Source organism: Rhinatrema bivittatum, chromosome 1, assembly GCF_901001135.1.
Source record: "Rhinatrema bivittatum chromosome 1, aRhiBiv1.1, whole genome shotgun sequence".
Lineage (NCBI taxonomy): Eukaryota > Metazoa > Chordata > Amphibia > Gymnophiona > Rhinatrematidae > Rhinatrema > Rhinatrema bivittatum.
In genome coordinates, this window is record NC_042615.1 from 723,314,970 (window position 1) to 723,333,817 (window position 18,848).

An 18,848-nucleotide genomic window follows, 5' to 3' on the forward strand; every position below is an offset into this window, starting at 1 on the left:
CATCAGATTAGGATAGAAAGAGGAAAGCATCAGGATTTATTTTGCTGGAAAAGATGGGATTTGTACCAAGTCATTTTTTGAAGTTAAAGTACACTCTTTTTGGGGTGTACTGCTTAAATTCTGATGAATAGCACAGATGGCTTCTGGCGAGTCAACATTCATGGTGCCAACTGTGCTGGGATGCGTGTTGATGGCGCAGAGGACTGATGGCCAGATGGTGTTCAGTGCACCATCCCACAGATGTCTACTTTGTCAGTGACACTCAGTGCAGTAGGGTCTTTAGTCTGTACTTATGAGTCCCAGCAGTGCTTTGAGTGCTGCATTGGCAAAAGCTCAGCTTTTTGGAAGAGCTTGATTTGGATGGCTGAAGAGCATTTAAAAACCTACCATACAACCCACACTAATCACCATTCTGGGAGCTTGCAGAGAAAGAGAGAGAAACTATATCAGGCCCTGGAGCTCAGCCAACTTATAGGCCTGGTTCTTTTGAGATCTCAAACATCCTTCCACAATGATAGCAATTTCTGGAATCCAGATGGAATGAAGGCTTTGATAACTAAGATAATGACCATCCATAATAGATATTCTATGTCTGCAGATGTAGTCTTTGAATCCACTTATATTGGGTTTCTTGGGACCTTTCACTCTCCAGATCTTTTATCACTTCACTTTTTTTTTGATTAGTACTAAAAAGAAGTAGTTGTGGAGGCTGCTGAAGCAGCATGACAGAAGAAAAAGGGGGACAGAATGATGAACAGAAAAAAACAGAAGACGTTAGACAACTGGACAGCAGTACAGAAAAAGACTATTGAGGGAGATTCACAAGGCAGCACTTGAAGGGAAGTCCAGCACATGCTCAGCAGAGCAAGTTCTGCTAAGCTCAGAATGGTCCATTCAGCACCAGATGTCACTCATTTCTTATGGCTAATTCAGCTTTTTTTTTTTCACACTAACTCACAATGTTACCTTAAGATAAACCTGAAACAAGAAATGGGAGCTCAAACCACAAAATAAAGGAAATACGGAACTACAATTCCTAAATCCATTGTTCAAGAGCTAATAGTCCAGAAAAGGGAGAGGGATAATGAAAAAAAAATGTGAGGGAATGGCATTTAAGAGAAAACCAGGAAAAGGCAAACTAACAATAAGCAGAGCCCTCGTAAACAATTTCACCCAGAGTACCTATCAATGTCTCACTTTTCTTTTGAACCTTCCTTCCTGAACTTTCCTCCTTGAAATTTCTTTTGTATGGAAAATTTTGCCTTCCTGTAATATATTGAAGCTTGTAAAATATTTGAACGTTGTTTCAGGGCTACAACCACAGAAGCCAGGGTTCACATTCTGCTGCAGCTCCTTGGACAAGTCAATTTACCCTCCATTTCCTCAGGCACAGATGATGAGACCACTGGGGACAAGGAAATACCTACAGTACCTGAACGTAATCCATTTTGAAGAGTCTGAAAGGCAGAATATAAATAAAATAAACCCTTATCCATTACCAGAATCCTCAAGATTTCCCAACTTTTTAGGTTCAAGAAAAAAAGTTTGTAACCAAGTAGGTTTATAACATAGGTAAAACTGAACTTTAACAAGGTATTTACAAGGATAAAGTGCATTCCAAGAGACATCACTTCTTGCTTCATTTCCAGAAGTCTCTTCCATTGCTCTAATTTTTCTTGAAAATTGGGAAAAATTAAAAAAAACCCTCATCCAGAAATGAAGCCTCAATTCCAGAAATTCAGAGTATTTATCCTTAACAAAAAGCTATACCTTCTAGTTTCAATCTATTGTTCCAGAACAGCCGTCAAGTCCAAAGTATATACTAAAAGCCTTGCTCATTCTGATGTTCCCTTAAGACTCAACATTTCCCAGTTGGTAAGATGTAGATCTTACTAAGAGAAGGGAGAGCATTTTCAGTTATTTTCAGAATGTCCAAAATTTTTTTTTTTTTTTTTAAATCCAGTCTGTGATAGCCACCTTAGGAAAAATCAACTAACCTCAAATTGAAGTGTCTAGCTTGATTTTGATTCTTCAGTTTTCTACATAAATATCTTATTCTGTCGATGCCTGAATGGCAGACAACTGATTTACCTGTTCAGATACCTGCTCCACTTCTTGGACTGAGAAAGACTAGAGCCTGATTTTTAACTCGCAAACCATAAATCAGGAACAAGGAGATACTAATCATCTAATAATTTCCTTTCCTCTAAGGAAGGGAGGCCAATACACACCAGAGGATTATGCATGCCTACCAGATGGAGAGATAGTAAACCAGTCTGATGTCACTGACAGTCTTGCCTTGACAGCCTGCCAGTATCTCTAGAAAAGCCAAACTGTGGACAAACTGAATGAATACTGTCAACCATTCATGCTTCCAATCAACTGGGAAACACTGAGCTCAGCAGAAAAAGTAACATCTTAGGGGCTGTTATTCCACTTACCAGTCCTTCAAATGAATCAAAGAAACACTGCATCGCCTGCATATAAAGGATGAACTAAAAGCAAGCAGGCAACCCAGGGTGAGTTGTGGATTGGCCTGCCTTAAGAGTAAAAAGAATTCAGGCTAGTAGTAACTTCTCCTTCCTCTGCACTCAGGCAGGCCAAGCCACACCAGTGAGATGAACCAAAGCTCCACAAAAAGAGTGAGAGGCTGCCTGTAGTTCTATCACCACACACGTGAAAGCTGCATTCTTCTGAACCTTAATGTCCAAGCGGTAATACCTGGAGAAGGGATGCAAGGATGACTACATCACTGCCTGGAAAATAGACAGGAAACAATAACTGAAACACCACCTATGAGACTGCCTGAGTTCTAGTGGAATAAGTCTTGATCTGTCTAGGTAATGGTACATCCGCATCCAGTCAACTGTGATGACTTCCTTCACTGAAAGGGTTATTGTCGCCTACATCACCACTTCACTTTTTACCTACACCATGGAGCACAAAAAGGTCTTCCTCAAAAAGCGAGTAACTCAAGTACTGCAGCAGATGCTGCTTGACATCCAAGGTATGCAACAGACTATAATCCCACTCATCTATTCCTGTCCAGAAAGGGCAGGGAAATAGACTGATTCAAATGAAACTCAAAACCACTTTTGGTAAAAAGGAAGGTACAGTTCTAAGCTGTGCTTCCCTCAATCATTCACAGAAATGGCTCACAGCAAGAAAGTCTGTAGCTTGGAAAGTCACCATGCTAAACAGACTGCCACCAGAAAAAGGTTTTCAAGGTAAGCAGCCACAAAGTGAAATCACGAGGTAGCTGAAATGTAATACCCGCCAAATAACACAATGAGATTAAGGTCCCAAAGAGGCACTGGTTGACGCAAGGGCTGACACAGAAGCTAGACTCCCTTCAAATATCTGGACACATCTGGATGGGAAGTCAAGGGCCTCCCAAGTGAGAGCTGCTACCTGTTTCTTCAGAGTGTTAAGGGCCAAGCCTTAAACTATTCCTTCCTGCAAAAAGTCCAAAATTAAGGTGAGAACTTCACATCCCACACTAGCTCGAACATTCTCTAATATAAGCTAGATATGTAGAAAACTTCCTGGCATAAAGCAACAAGAAAATCACTACAAAAGAATAATCATACTTCAGCAACTGAACCTGCTCAAAGGCCAAGCTAAGACAAATCGACCCGGATCGTCATGCAGCAGCAACCCGATTTAACAGATCCTCGCTTCTCTTTAAAATCCAGCCTTGCTCTCGGTAGATCTGCCGCCGATCACGGGGCAATGAAGTGCCGTCCTGCCGCCGCCCTCCCAGCAAGGCCCGCCCCTAAGCCGGCCCTCCACCGACCCGCCAATAGGAGCCGCCGCTCCGGAGCACAGCGCCCAATCCAGCAAGGCCCTGAGGCCCTTTAAATCACCTACAGTCCGGCGCCGCGCACCGAAGGAGCGCGACAAAGGGGCCTGCCCCTTTGTGAGCCCCTTCGTGCAGCCCTTCTCCCTTCTCTCTCCCCTGCTCGGAACAGCTGACGCCAACTAACTCAAAAGTTCTTAATTTGGGATAGAGAGACGACAACTCCGCAGGAGCCCTCTGACCTTCCAACTAGACAGATCTAGAACTCCGAGACGGGAAGGAGAGGATAAAGGGATCCCCCAGCGTGGTAAGCCCACTCACCTGATCTAGCCTATTTCCGCAATCATTTAAAGGGTCCTTGACCATAGTTTATTTCATTCGCTTGCGCCTTTTACTCTGATCCATCTTGGCACCCCACGGTACATGATTTGCCATCAGCATTAGCTATGCCCTCCACCCTTCTTCCCTGCATTTGAACTTCTACCTCTATAGAGAGTTTACACAGATAACCTGGTCCCTACGCCAACTACTAAGGCACTATTCCTCACTCCTATTCACTACCAACCTAATCTTCTGAAGAAATGCTTACCCAGCAGATCCCAATCAGATACCACCGACACCACCGCAGCATGTTCTCCGTTCAAGAACTACCGACAAGAACCCCCAGATCCCTCATCCCAATTATGATCACCCCTTTGACCCAGCTTCTAGGTCTCACACTACTCTCGGTAACCTTATTTAACACACAATCTCTAACAAAAAAGACCCACATCCTCAACGACTATCTCCTGGACTCTAACCCCGACATCTGTGCTATCACGGAAACCTGGTTAAAAAACTCAGACATAGCCCTAATCAACCAACTACCCACGCACAAATATGACTTTTTTTCAATCCACAGAAACAAAAAAGAGAGAGGGCGGCCTACTTCTAGCCTCCAAGAAAGAACTCAGACTTACTTCACACACCATCACGTCCGAGTCTAATCTGGAATTAGGTTTATTCAAATCGAATCATCTCTAATTAATGCTAGTATATGCCCCGCCAGGATATCTAGAAGCGGACGCCTCCCCCCTCAGAGTCCATCGTGAAGCACATCAACACGGACCTTCCAACCATGATCCTGGGAGACTTCAACCTCCACGTCGATGCCTCACCCTGCTCTCCCAACTGCGAAGCCCTCCTCACCGCCCTCAGTGCAATGGGATTTGATCAGATTGTCAACCAGCCAACCCACAAAGCAGGACACACCCTGGACCTTATTCTCATCAACTCTAAGCTCTCCTACAATACAGAACCTTCATGTACCCCAATTCCCTGGTCAGACTACTTTCTGATAACAACCACCTTATCCACAAATCAACAATCTAACTCCCCACAGCACCTCTCCACTATTCACTTCAGGAAACCATGTGCTTCAGACAGACAGACATTCTCAGTGAGCACCTCACCAAGGAACTCACAAACCTGGATCTTTCCGACCTTAACTCAGCTATGCATTCCTGGCACCAGATCACTGAAGCGGTAGCAAATAAACTATGTCCCGCAGTCTCCAAAGTAATTAACCCAACAAAAAAAGGAAACCAACCTTGGTTCTCCAGCGAACTCAAACAGTTAAAACTAGAACTACGACAAAAAGAAAACAGATGGCGCAAAGCCCCCAACCAGTCCACTATCAACATACAAAGGAACCTTACATCTTTACAGAACCTCAATTCTAAAGTCAAAAAGAGAATACTATGCAAATAAAATCCACAATCTCCAATACAATGCAAAGGCTCTTTTCTCATATGTATCACAAATTACAAAGTCACTACCTCTGACAATTCCAGACGAACAAGCCCAATCTAAGGCTAACGAGCTCACTGTTTCCTTTCAACAGAAGATATCGAAGACTCTCGCACTCCTTCCAACCAACACTACCCCCCTTGCGACTTTCACCAATATCCACACTCTCAAGGGAGCCAAGCTCGACAACTTCGAACTTACCTCCCCCAAGGAGATCGAATACCTTCTTAAGAGGCAGAAACCGTCCAGCCATCCAGCAGACAACATCCCTTCCAAACTTCTGCTTCTCATCCCGAATACAATCTCAGGACCTCTAACCAACATCATAAACTCCTTCTTAACTCAAGGAATGTACCCAGACAGTTTAAAAAAAACACGACCCTTAAACCCCTTCTCAAGAAACACAATCTAGACCCCAGTGAATTAGCTAACTACCGCCCCATCTCCAATCTACCATTCCTAGCCAAACTTACAGAGAAATTGGTAAATTCCCAGCTTTCTGACTATCTGGAAGAACACAGTATCCTATATCCATCCCAAATTGGCTTCCGCAAATCACGCAACACGGAAACCCTCCTCATTTCTCTAACAGACCATATTATCATGGGACTAGACAAAGGCCATTCCTTTCTCCTAATCCTACTAGACATCTCGGCGGCTTTCGACACTGTTAACCACTCCATCCTCCTGAATCGCCTAGCTGACATAGGCATATCCGGATCAGTCCATAGATGGTTCAAGTCTTTCCTCAGTAACAGGAGCTTCAAAGTCAAAATCAACAATAAAGAATCACTCTCGACAAGCTCTACTCTGGGTGTTCCTCAAGGATCCTCCCTATCACCCACCCTCTTCAACATTTACCTCCTCCCCCTTTACCAACTGCTAACAAGCCTCAATCTAATTCACTACATCTATGCAGACTACGTGCAAATTCTGATTCCCATAACAGAATCCATCGCTAAATCTCTCATGCTCTGGAATGACTGCCTAAAATCTATCACCAGTCTTCTCAACAGTTTAAACCTGGTCCTTAATGCCTCAAAGACCGAACTCCTCCTCATCTCTTCCAACCAAGACAACCTCCTCTCACAGTCTCACAGCAATTCCCTGCTCACCCACACTCATGTAAGAGACCTCGGAGTAATACTCGATAATCGTCTTAACCTAAAGAATATGATCAGCTCCACGACCAAAGATTGCTATTACAGACTCCAGGTTGTAAAAAGACTCAACCCATTACTATACTTCCACGACTTCAGGACAGTTCTACAAGCCTTACTATTTTCCAAAATAGATTACTGCAGCGCTCTCCTCACAGGCCTCCCCAACTCAACTATTAAGCCGTTACAGATGATACAGAACGCGGCAGCCAGAACTCTGACAAATACCAAGCGAGGAGAACATATTACTCCCATCCTCCGGTATCTACACTGGTTACCAGTTAACTACAGAGTTTTACACAAATCACTCTCTATAATACACAAATCCATCCATAATCACCTGCAACTTGATCTCGAAATCCCACTCAAACCTCATACGTCAATCAGACAGATTAGAGAAATCCATAAAGGCACTCTACAAGCCCCTCCTACCAAAGCCACGCGCCTCATTTCGACCAAAGACCGAGCCTTCTCAATAGCAGGCCCAGCCATGTGGAACAACATCCCTTCAGACCTCAGGCTGGAACCTTGCCTACTTACATTCAAGAAAAAACTCAAGACTTGGCTGTTCCGACAAGCCTGCCCAGATCCATCGGACACACAATAGATGATTAACACTTCCCAAGACCTATGGACTTTGACATCCTGTAACTCCCACAAGCACTAGTTTCTTCTAACCACTTAATCTAGCACTAACCATGTTACCGTGTTGGTTTTATGTTTACTTAACTTTATGCCTTCTTAGGCCTTTTCTTTCCAGCTGCTTAAGCTTCCAAGTTTTTACCATCTCTGTTGAATGTAACTTTGATTCTTCTGTTTATTCACTTATTTAAATATGCATTTTCTGTTACAATCCCCTTGTTTGATGTAAACCGACCTGATATGGTATTTAACCATGAAGGTCGGTATAGAAAAATACTAAATAAATAGCAAGCTGAGAAGCCTGCTCACTAGGAGTTGCTGAAGATCAGCATACCATGGTCTCCGGGGCTAAATTGGAGCCACCAGAAGTACAGTCTCTCTCTGACTTGCAATCTTCCGAAGCACTCATTGGCCAAGGCAGGAAAGCATAGACACCCTACTCTGCGGCCACATCTGGACGAGAGCATCTATTCCCAGGGCTCTCTGATCCCTTCTACGACCTTAAAATCATGGTACCTTCACATTGTTGGAGTTTGCCATCAAGTCCAGATATAGTGATATGTTGGGGCCAGTTGTAAGTCAAAAGGCCTCACCCACAACCTGTCTGCTGAGGCAGTCAGCCCACACATTGCCCTTCCCAACAATTTGGGAGGCAAATATGTCCTGAAGATGTTGCTCTGTCCACACCATAAGCACAACTACCTCCAGACATCTACTGGCTTCTGGTTCCACCTTGATTTATGTAGGTGACCATTGTGGCATTGTCCAACAATCTCACCACTCGAGAATCCAGCCACTCCACAAACTGTAAAGCACACCAGGCAAACTGCCCACCCTTCCAAACAGTTGCTGGTCCATTACCATTTCTTGCAATCCCACCAACCTTGGGCCACCATCTCTTAACAATGAGCCTCCCAACCCAGAATGATCACATCTGAGAGCACCGACCAATCCAGTGTCTTTAAGGGTACTCCCTTCCTAAGATGTACCATTTGCAACCACTACTGCAGCTGGACTGTCACCTCCTGTGACTGGATTCCACCAGGAGAGCAACACAAGATATAGGGGGGGGGGGGGGGGGGAGGAAGAAGTGGTGCAAAGGACCGGATGGGTGGACAGAAAGGGGCGCCCAGCCGAAGAGGTACCCTAGAACCAGGATGGTGTCACGATTACACCCTCATTGCAGCTCATCCTGGTTCTAGGGTACCTCTTCGGCTGGGTGCCCCATCCAGTCCTTTGCACCGCTTCTCTGGACTCACAAGTTCCTTTAGTCAGAGTGCCAACCCTAGCCTCGGCACTCCCAAACAGTATAACATACAGTTTTTATCACAGCAAGATTTAATGCAGTTCCTACAACCTTGCCCGCTGTTGTCCATGTAGAAATACCTGGCTGTTCGAGAGCACAAGTCTCAAGCACTTAGGCTATCCTTAGCCAGCCACTATCGCTCCCAGTTAGGGAAACACACAACTCGCCCCTGACTCCCCTCGATGTGCGCAGCTAGGGCCTTCCTCTGCCAAGCTGTTTGTGCTCGACTCCAGTTCCAGCTGTGGCAATAGCAGCCCAGGTCCCAAGGACGTGGGAGGGAGGTTAAAGAATTACCGGAACTCAGAGTTGCAGGTCCAACAGCGCTGGAGAACGCTCTTCTCCATTTATCACAGTATGTAGACCCAACTCTGGCAGAGTTTTGCTCTATGCTTAGAGCTGCCTCAGGGGCTACTGTGGTGCTTACTCAGTGATTTTCATAAAAATGTGTGCACATAGTCCTCTCTAACACACGTGGTTGCTGACTATGGTAACATGAATGTGTGCGTGTCCTTATATCTCAGCCCTTTGTTTGAATGATAGGCATGTAAGTTAAAATAATCTCTGCACCATGCGGTCGAATTACATTAACGGATCTTAGTACTTCTGGTTGGTGCGGCGAGAGTAACGCCAACATTGTGTGTGTGACTTGGGCCTATGTACTGTGATAGATCTTTTTTATTGATCCACCTTCTTTTGGTTGCTATACTGCCAAATTGGATCGGCTTCCGTTGTGTTTCCTGGAACACTCTTCTCAGACATTCCATTTGAATTGGCTCGTTCCAGAAGGGGGAAGAAACAGAACACTTTGTGCAAAGTGACCAAAATAGGATCTCTTTTGTAGCATTTTCCTATCTACTCCAAGCATTTTCAGGGTCTGAGACAGCCCTGGCAACTTGTTCTTGTGAAAATAAAAATAGAGTCCAATGGTGTTCTAAGTCAGGTGGAATTTCTCCCTCTTCCAGAAATTATCCGATGGGTCATGATCCACATCCTCAACATCTCCAGAGGCAGCCTCCCTTTGGCGCTTGCTTGAAATGAATGGCAAGCAAGATGCCTGAGAACATGACCTCTTCTTACTGGCCTGCTTAGCCTCTGCTGGTTACCCTTTCAGAAAGGGCTGCAAGTCCTGGAAAATTTTGACCCAGGAAAAAAAAAATAAAAAATGATGATCTATAACCGGGGCCCATAGGCCCAAATATGGCACTTCCCGATCCCTCCTCTGGGGATCTCTTCCCCATTGGGAACAAAAATGGGAGGAGAACTGTCAGCCATATCACTCCTGCGCCTCTTTCTTCCAAGTCCACTATAGGCCAAGCGAGATGTCCCAATGTCAGCAAAATCCTTAGTAGGCAAAACACCTTGAGCATCCTAAAGACTGACATAGGCAAGGAGAGAGCAATGGCTGAATTGCCATATATGGCAAGCCACACAAATAGCAAGGTACTTGGACTTTTCTCCCCGGCACCATTTTTCCATATGTCTTAAAAGGCTTCCTGCGTACACACCAATGGCAGCCCGGGTGAACCCATGAAATTACACACACAGTTCTAGGTTGTGCATTTTCTTCCCTACAGCTGAGAGCACTGGGGAAGGGGGGCAACATCCCCACTGAGGCCTACCACGCAGCTGACAGAACAGACCCTATAATGCAGGACAAAGGGAAAGCTGCTCAACCCTCTGACCTGTGCCACTTCCACTGTCCTCTAAGAATTGAGAGGGGGAAAGGTAGGAAATGCCGAGGGAGAGACGGAACCACAAGGGGGGGGGGGGGGGGAGCAGGCACAAGCCTTCACCAATTGAGTACTCCCAGTCTACATCTGGCCAGGTCTCCAGCCAAACTACTCAACTGAGGAAGGGAACAATCAGGTGCACCCTCAGGAGTTCACACATCTAATTCTCCTTATCTTCTATAGTCTGAGATTTATTTATTTATTTTTTAAAACACTAGCAATCCTCACAAGTCCATCTGCTGGAGACAATACTGGCAGGCAGTCGGGGCAGGGCTACACATCTGTGACATCAGCAAGTCAGCTTTACTCCATCTGCTGGTAGGAGTGCATAACTCACTGGTGTGGACTGGCCTGCCTGAGTGCAAAGGAAGAGGAAATCTGATGTAAAGAAGCTACTGCAAAACAAAGGAAACACATCATGTGATGGGTTAGGCAAATTTGAAATACAGAAAGGAGCACAGTCATTGAGCGATTGGGGGGGGGGAGAGGGAAGAGAAGTGAACAAGTTCATTTACCCCAGGTACTTCAACCTCCCTCAGGTGTCCTATCCCAGCAGCTATTTCTTCTGTTCCTCTCCCAAGCTTGCTTTTCATTCCTGTACTTCGAGGAGTACTGCTTCTGCATGGCTGCAAAACTGCAATGACAGATGTCTGCTCCCCCAGCCACTGTGATATTCTTGGCTTCAACACATTCTAATGAAGATCCTGGATTTTCAAGTACAGCACTTTGGGCCAGAGACAGTGGGTCGAATCAGGTCTAGATGCAGCGAAAGATTGCCTCCCGAGCTAGATGACGACCCCTCCACCTCCACACACTCTCTCAGACCTCATCTCTCTAGTGTGGGCTGCATAAAACAGATGGAACTGATGGGCCATGGGTAAGTTTGGAATAAGGGGAAGAACATCCTGAATTTTAGGAAAACATGGCCAGCAGCAGAGCAGCTATAGTGCGACCAGCTAAACCGTCATCTTAGAGCCCCCATTCAGCCCTGCTTGTTAGAGAATGGAGACAAAGGGTAAAAGGAAAAAATGGACAAACATTTGAGTGCTTCTCCAAGGAACCAACCCCACCACCAAAATCCCAACCTGCAAGTACAAAAGGGGAAGTGTTAGGCATTAGGGAAGCTATAAAGCACCTTTAGTGGTTGGTCTCACAGAAGGGGGGGGAGGGGAGGGGAGGAGAGTGAACAGGAAGCAGAGTATAGCTCTCCCTCTAGGTTTCCCATTTTCAGATCGATACAGTAAAGTGCAACCGCGGTTACCCTGCTCCTAACTCGCCTTCTACTCACTTTCCGGCCACATTAGCCCTTCCCGCGATACACTATCCCCTTTAACTCATCCCTACCGCCTCTTAAAATCCCCGGGTGAACCCTTCCGCCCGCGGCATGTATATTAAATGTAAACGAGCGAATTAGCTATTCCCTCCCATACAGTTACGCGCGCCCCGACTATCGTTTTACCCTGCCGTTTTGCAGTGCGTTTACCCTGCTAACTTACTGCCTACCCTTACCCCCGCGTTAGAGACAGGGGTAAGGGTAGACGGCAAACTTTCCCCCAGCCCCCGCTCACCTGCCCTGGCCGCGTCCGGTCTCCGGTGCAGCCCCAGTCCTGTCCCCTCCTCCTGAAGCAAAAAAAAAAAAACCCCGAAAAAAAAAGTAGCAAGCGAGCGAGGGGAGAGACGGGCAATCCTACGCTCGGGCCTGCTAGTCCATTCTCCTCTCCTCCCGAAGCAGGGCGCGAAAAGCAGCCTTGCTCCGGGAGGAGGGGGGGGGGGGGCAGTTTAAAGCGACGAAGTGACTTACTTTTGCAGCCCTCCCCCCCCCCCCTCCGGACATCGGCGACGACCGCGGCTCCTGCCTCCAGCTGTCAGACAGACGCATCGCACGTGGGAAAGCGGCCCCTATGCGTGCAATTGGCTGCTCAAGACGTGACGTCACGACGTTTGGCGTCACGGCATGTGACGTCACGTCTTGAGCAGCCAATTGCACGCATAGGGGCCGCTTTCCCACGTGCGATGCGTCTGTCTGACAGCTGGAGGCAGGAGCCTGCTTCGGGAGGAGAGAAGGGACTAGCTGGCCCGAGCCTAGGATTGCCCGTCTCTCCCCTCGCTCTCTTGCTACTTTTTCGGTTTTTTTTTTTTTGCTTCGGGAGGAGGGGACAGGACTGGGGCTGCACCGGAGACCGGACGCAGCCAGGGCAGGTGAGCGGGGGCTGGGGGAAAGTTTGCCGAGCATCGGAGAACACAACTGTCCACTTCCTGGTACTTGACATTTGAAATGACAGATACCAGCGTGGCCGTGAAGCGTTAGGCCCGCGCACCCAGGATACTGTATAGGCGCTGTATACAGTAAAATGGGTTGCGCAGGCCTAACCTTCGCCTAACGCTTCGCAGACGCGGCATGCATTTGCATGCAATTTGAAGAGAGTATCAAGCGGTAGGTGAAGAGAACTGTGCGTGCGGGGAACAAGGGTGCGCCTGGCACTGCCGCACTAACGCGGCATAACTGTATCGACCTGTTAGTGAGTTTAAGCTAGTGGAAAAGCCTGAAACAAGCAATTGTGCATGAGTTATATAGCATTTAATCACCCATTTACCCCCTTCACCCAAGTGAATGGATAAAATTATGCACAAAGTCAGTCCCGAGTTCATACCTTTCTTTGTATAACCCTGATGTCTAGGTACGCAGTTACTCCATTTTGCAAATCCAGAACTTCCTAAACAAGTTGTATTCCATAGTTACAAATTTTTCAAAGGATATTTTAAGATCAACAGTTACTGCATGCTCAGTTCCATGTATACATGCTAATTGATATAAAACATTTCAACATCTGAGTTAACATGCACCTGGATGTACATACTATTGTAGTTAAGCTGCTACCGTATGTTTTATTTCACCTAAACTCAACATAGCAATTTAGAAAGTTTACTATTTGCAGATCTTTAAACATTTCCTAACCAAAGATTTTCAGCTCAGTTATCTTAGAAGTAGAAGATACTATATATTAAAAACCAACACATTAAATTTATTATACATCAACAGAAGAGATTTCATTTTGTATGTGCATTAAACGTAAGTCTTATGCAATATGATGCTTCAGCAGGTTTGTGCAAGTGATGATTTCCATGAGCTATTTAGCTAACGCTGTCTGAATCCTAAGACATAATACCTGCCTTGGACCAAGTTTTTCATCTCGCATTATTAAAGTATCTGCTGCCAGCATGCACTGTGGCAGAGAGATTGAGAAACACAGCTTTGTGCCTTTTTATTGTGGAGTAACAGCCATTCTAAAACTGAACTGCATAAGATCAGCTAACAAGGGCTTACTGACTGTACCACCAATCCAAAGGGTCCATTTATCAAAGGTAAGAGAGAGAACCCTCTTAAATTACTGGACCCAGGCTGTGGAACTCTTTGCCAGAAGAATTAAGAATGCAAAAGGATTAAGGTCTTCAAGAAAGGACTGAAAACCTAGTTATTTAAAATAGCATTCAAGATGGATCATGTTCATTGCTAAAAGGAATGAGAATAATTTGAAAGGGGGTAATGAATAATTAAAAGAAGAAATAGTTAATTGTTTTGCTTTTTATGTCTATGTATATTGTATTGTTTTTAATTTATGAACCATTGTGATTGTTCCTACAGAACAATGGCATAGAAATAAATATTGATCACTATTGTCCTGGACAGTTAAGTATGACCAAAGATTACCACAAATGTTCTAGTGAAACCAGAAGTCTGGACAGGTTTTCTCTGAGCTCAATTTGTTAGAGTACAGAGCAGTTTTGATACTTTTCTCCTGGATTTATCTTAATTCTTAACCCAACAGCAACTGGAACCACTTGGGGAAGAGAGGTAAAATGTATTTTTATTGATGTAGACTGACGTTTTTGTTGCATTATTTATGATGTAAACTGCTTGGGATAGCAGAGTTGCTTCCCTGGAATAGACGTTTCTCCTAGGACAGCAGGATGTTAGTCCTCACACAAGGGCGACATCAGATGGAGCCTGGCATGGAAAACTTGTCACAGTTTCTAGAACTTTGGACTGGCACCATGAGCATGCCCAGCATATCACCATCCACACGGGGTCCCCCTTCAATAACATAGCATTACGAAAAAATAAAACAAATGAAGAAGAAACCCAACTCCTAGGAGAACACCTGTTACAGGTAAGCAACTTTCTTTCCTAGGTCAAGCAGGATGGTAGCCCTCACACATGGGTGAATACCAAGTTACAGGCTATTCTTGAACTAGTAAAATCTGAAGACACCAAACCTGGTACCAACGGGTGCAACAACTGTGGTGCTGTGGAAAACAGAGGGAGACAGCCCGACCAGAAAAAAGGGGCCCTAGGTAGAAATAGTTGGGTGTTTTTACTTAAAAAGCTTCCGCAGGACAGCCTGACCAGAGCTGCTGTCACTATGGCCATCTCTACCCAAACAGTAATGGGCAGCAAATATATGGCGAGAACTTCATGTCACAGCCCTGCAGATCTCTGCCATGGGGACTGCTCGCAAGTGGGCTACCGATGCTGCCATGGCCTTGATGGAATGTCCCTTGATAGGGTCTTCAAGCTGAAGGCCCACCTGTGCATAGTAGAAGGAAAAACAATCTGCCAGCCAATTGGATAAGGTGTGCTTGGTGACTGCAACTCCCAATCTATTCTTATCGAATGAAATGAGTTGCGTGAACTGTCTGTGGTCTGCTGTCTGCTCAAGGTAGAAAGCAAAGGCCCTTTTGCAGTCCAAGCTGTGCAGAGCCAGTTCATCTTTGTGAAAATGCAGCCTGGGAAAAAAAGGTAGATACGACAATGGACTGGTTAAACTGAAAATCAGTCACCGCCTTAGGCAGAAACTGAGGATGACTACGCAGAACCACCCTGTTGTGAAAGTTTCATGTAATGTGGATACATCACCAATGCCTGAAGCTCACTGACTCTGCACGCCAAAGAAACTGCAAACAAGATAACTTTCCATGACAGGTTCTTCAGGTTGAAGAGCACAGCAGCTTGAAAGGATCTTGCATGAGACGAGCCAAGGATACAAGGGAGGCTTGAAATGAAGCAGACCCCGCATGAACTGGCTCACCACAGGTTGCAAAGAGATCTGCGAACCATCAAGTGGTGGTAGGCTCCAACAGCACTGAGATGAACTCTGACCGAGTTAGTCTTCCACCCAGCATCAGGAAAATATAACAAGTAGTCCAGCACTTTCAGAATGGATCTACACTATGACTCCCACCATACAAAAAGTCTCTTCCACTTCAGACTATCAGGACCTGAGACTCAATGTCAGAGAGGTCAAGGGACTGCAGAACTAATCTTTCAATATCCAGGCTGTCAGACAGTGCCTGGAGGTTGGGATGGAGCAACCTGCCCTGGTCCTGTGTGATCAGGTCAGGGGAGGTCCCCAGACTGAGGTTCCCTGACCAAGAGATCTGAAGGATCAGGAAACAAATCCATCTCAGCCACTGGAAGGCAATGGGAATCATGGTCCCCCCACCCCATCCTGGCAGAGATTCAGGAGGGTCTTTAACACCAGCAAAAACAGATATGCATACAGAAGGCCCCTACCCCAATGGCGGGCAAAGGCATCAAGCTGGCCTTACAGTCTCCCTATACAGGAAACAAAATGTGCTCACCTCGTTTGCAAGGGAAGGTTAAAGAGTCCACCTCTGGAATCGCCCACAGATGTAAAATGCGATCTGCCACTGTTTGATCCAGGGACCACTCATGGGCGTGAAACGCTCAACTCAGCCAATCTGCCACTACATTCTCTGTACCAGCCAGGTATATGGCCTGGAGCAGGATTCCTTGGGACTGAGCCCAGGCCCAAATCTGGACAGCCTCCTGACAGAGGAGTGATCCAGTATCTCCCTGTTTGTTGATGGTCCACATATCACAATTTTTGGTCTGGATTGGGACCACTCAATTAGATAGGCAAACCTGAAACGCATACCTGATGGCTTTAAGCTCCAGGAAGTTGATCTGGTATGGAGCCTCTTGATTAGACCAGCGGCCTTGCATGCGGAGGCCATCCACATGCGCTGCCTGCCCCCCCGGCCCACAGTGGAAGCATTCATAGAGAGTACAATCTGGTATAGGGGTCTGAAAGGGAACCCCCCCCACTCCAGGTTGGGAAGACTCCCACTATGACATGGAGATCTGGAGAGATGACATGACTCTTACCCACACACGCTGAGGTCCTGGGAGGTTTGCCATGTGGCCCAGTAACCAAAGCAGCAATCTGGCCGAAAACCTTCCACTGCGGCAGACTACACTCGTCACACACTAGAGCAAGCACTCGATCGCAAGAAAAAATGGCCCAAGCCTGGGTCATTTCCAGGTGGGCTCCTAAGAAGTCTAACTGATTCGACGGGGTAAGATGGGATTTTGGGTAGTTGATAAACCCGAGGGATTCCAGCATCTGAATGGTTATGTGTAGGGAGTGAAGCGCCCCTTTGTGTGTGGTACTCTTGATCAACCAGTTGTCCCAAGTAGGGGAAGATGTGCACCTACTACTGCCAGGCACTTTAAGACCTATGGGGCCGAAGCGAAGCTGAATGGCAACACCTTGTATTGGGCATGTGTCGCCTACAAGGAACCATAGGAAGTACCTGCGTCCAGCAAAGATTCCTATGTGGGCATACACATCATTTAGGTCAAAGGAGCAAAGTCAGTCCCCTCTTTACAGGAGGGAAATCAGGAGGAAGACCATCTTGAACTTTTCTTTGTAGATATTTGTTCAAGGCCCTCAGATCTAAGATGGGGTGCAGTGCAGTTTTCTTTGGAAACAGGAAATATTTGGAGTAGAACCCCAGTCCTTACTGATGCAATGGGAGGTTCCACTGCTCCCACCATTACAAGGGTGGAGAGTTCTGTCCAAAGGACTTCCTGATGTGGGGTCTCACCCCATGACGAGCGGGGGGGAAGTCCGTAGGGACATACTGAAAGTTTAACCGGTACTCTCGGATAAGACAAGACCCACTTGCCCGAGGTGATCTATGGCCATTGGTCCTGAAAGGACTATGGCCGACCCCCGCCCTTAATGTGGAATGTACAGTCACGGGGCTTATTTATTTATTTTGAATTCTTATATACTGACATTCCTGTAAAGAATACAGATCATACCAGTTTACAGTGTAAGATTTGTCGCGGGGGGTGATTACATGGAACATAAAACATTAGAACATCGGAACACATTGAACGTAGCACATTAGAGTATCAGAACATTAGGAACATTTGGAACAGCTGAAAACATTATAAACTGAATGCGGGATAAACCATAAGACATCCATGCCGTAAAATAGAGTAAAAGACATTAGACTTGATGATTGGATTCAGGGGAGTGGGGGGTAGTAGTAAAGGGAAGTGAGAGTAGAGTGAGGGATAAGTCGGGTGGCAAGGATCAAAAGGTGGGAATGAGCAGGTGGCAGTAGCAGAGGAAAAAGGCACCCCGATGAGGCCTAGGGGACTGCTCCCTCGGGCCAGTCAAAACCCTGCAGTGTGGATTTGCTGGGGTGCCAGCTGAGTCTTGGGGGGGGGGGGGGGGGGGGGGGGGGGGGGGGGGGGGGGGGGGGGGGTTCGGGGGGTCTGCTGCTGTCTAGAATCCACTCATGGCATATGAGCACACAAAGCTGGAGAATAGTATTTCCTCTGGCAATAAGGGGACCTCCTGCTGTTTTGATGAGCTATCTTCCTGATGGAGGTCGAAGGGTCTCATGATGATCTTTCAATTGAGCCATAGTGTCTCACACCTTGTCTCCAAACAGATTTTACCCCAATACAGGGCAGGTGTGCAAGCTTATCCTGGACTTCCGGCCAGAGATCAGATGCTCGTAGCCACACCATTCTACAGGCCCTAATGTCTGCTGCCACCACCCTCTCGAACACATCATAGGTGGAACGCATCTCGTGTTTGCCACACTCCAAGCCTTGCTGGGTAACTGCCAGGAAGGCTTTCTGCTGCTGTTGGGGGCGGCATTCAGAGAACTCCTAAACCTGCTTCCAGAGATTACAAGTGTATTGGGTCATGTACAGTTTGTAAGCAGCAATCCAGGTGATCCATCATGCCTTGGTACACCTTCCTACCTAGGACATCAGATGTCCAGTACTCTTGTCCCGGAGTCGCAGACGCATGTGTATGGGAATGTTTGGTGTTCTTGAAGGCAGACTCCACCACAGACTGGTGCGGGAGCCATCACCTCTCAAACCTCAAGGCCAGTTGAATCAAATTAGACTGCGTCTGTCTTACTATTCATTAGAGGCACCAAAATGGGGTGCTCCCGTATCCTGAGAAGTAATTCCTTAAAAGTGAACCTCCAGCATCTTATGGCAGGCATCCTCCTCCATAAGGAGCTGGAAAGGGATTTATTAATTTATTTATTTGTGGCTTTTATGGACTCCGCCATCGCCCGCAAAGGTC

General features: G+C 46.4%; 1 protein-coding gene across 9 annotated transcripts in view; it reads right to left on the reverse strand.

Annotated features, from left to right (window-relative positions):
• DDX4 (DEAD-box helicase 4) overlaps positions 1-18,848 on the reverse strand; it is a 429,564-nt gene that overhangs the window by 367,835 nt on the left and 42,881 nt on the right. For 8 of the 9 annotated variants that reach the window (XM_029577088.1, XM_029577062.1, XM_029577077.1 and 5 more), the window contains exon 4: positions 13,077-13,139. The exons of the other annotated variant lie outside the window; for it this stretch is intronic. In XM_029577088.1, coding sequence (XP_029432948.1) covers positions 13,077-13,139 — 63 coding nt within the window. The remainder of the gene's footprint in view (positions 1-13,076; positions 13,140-18,848) is intronic. 9 annotated transcript variants of the gene reach the window in all.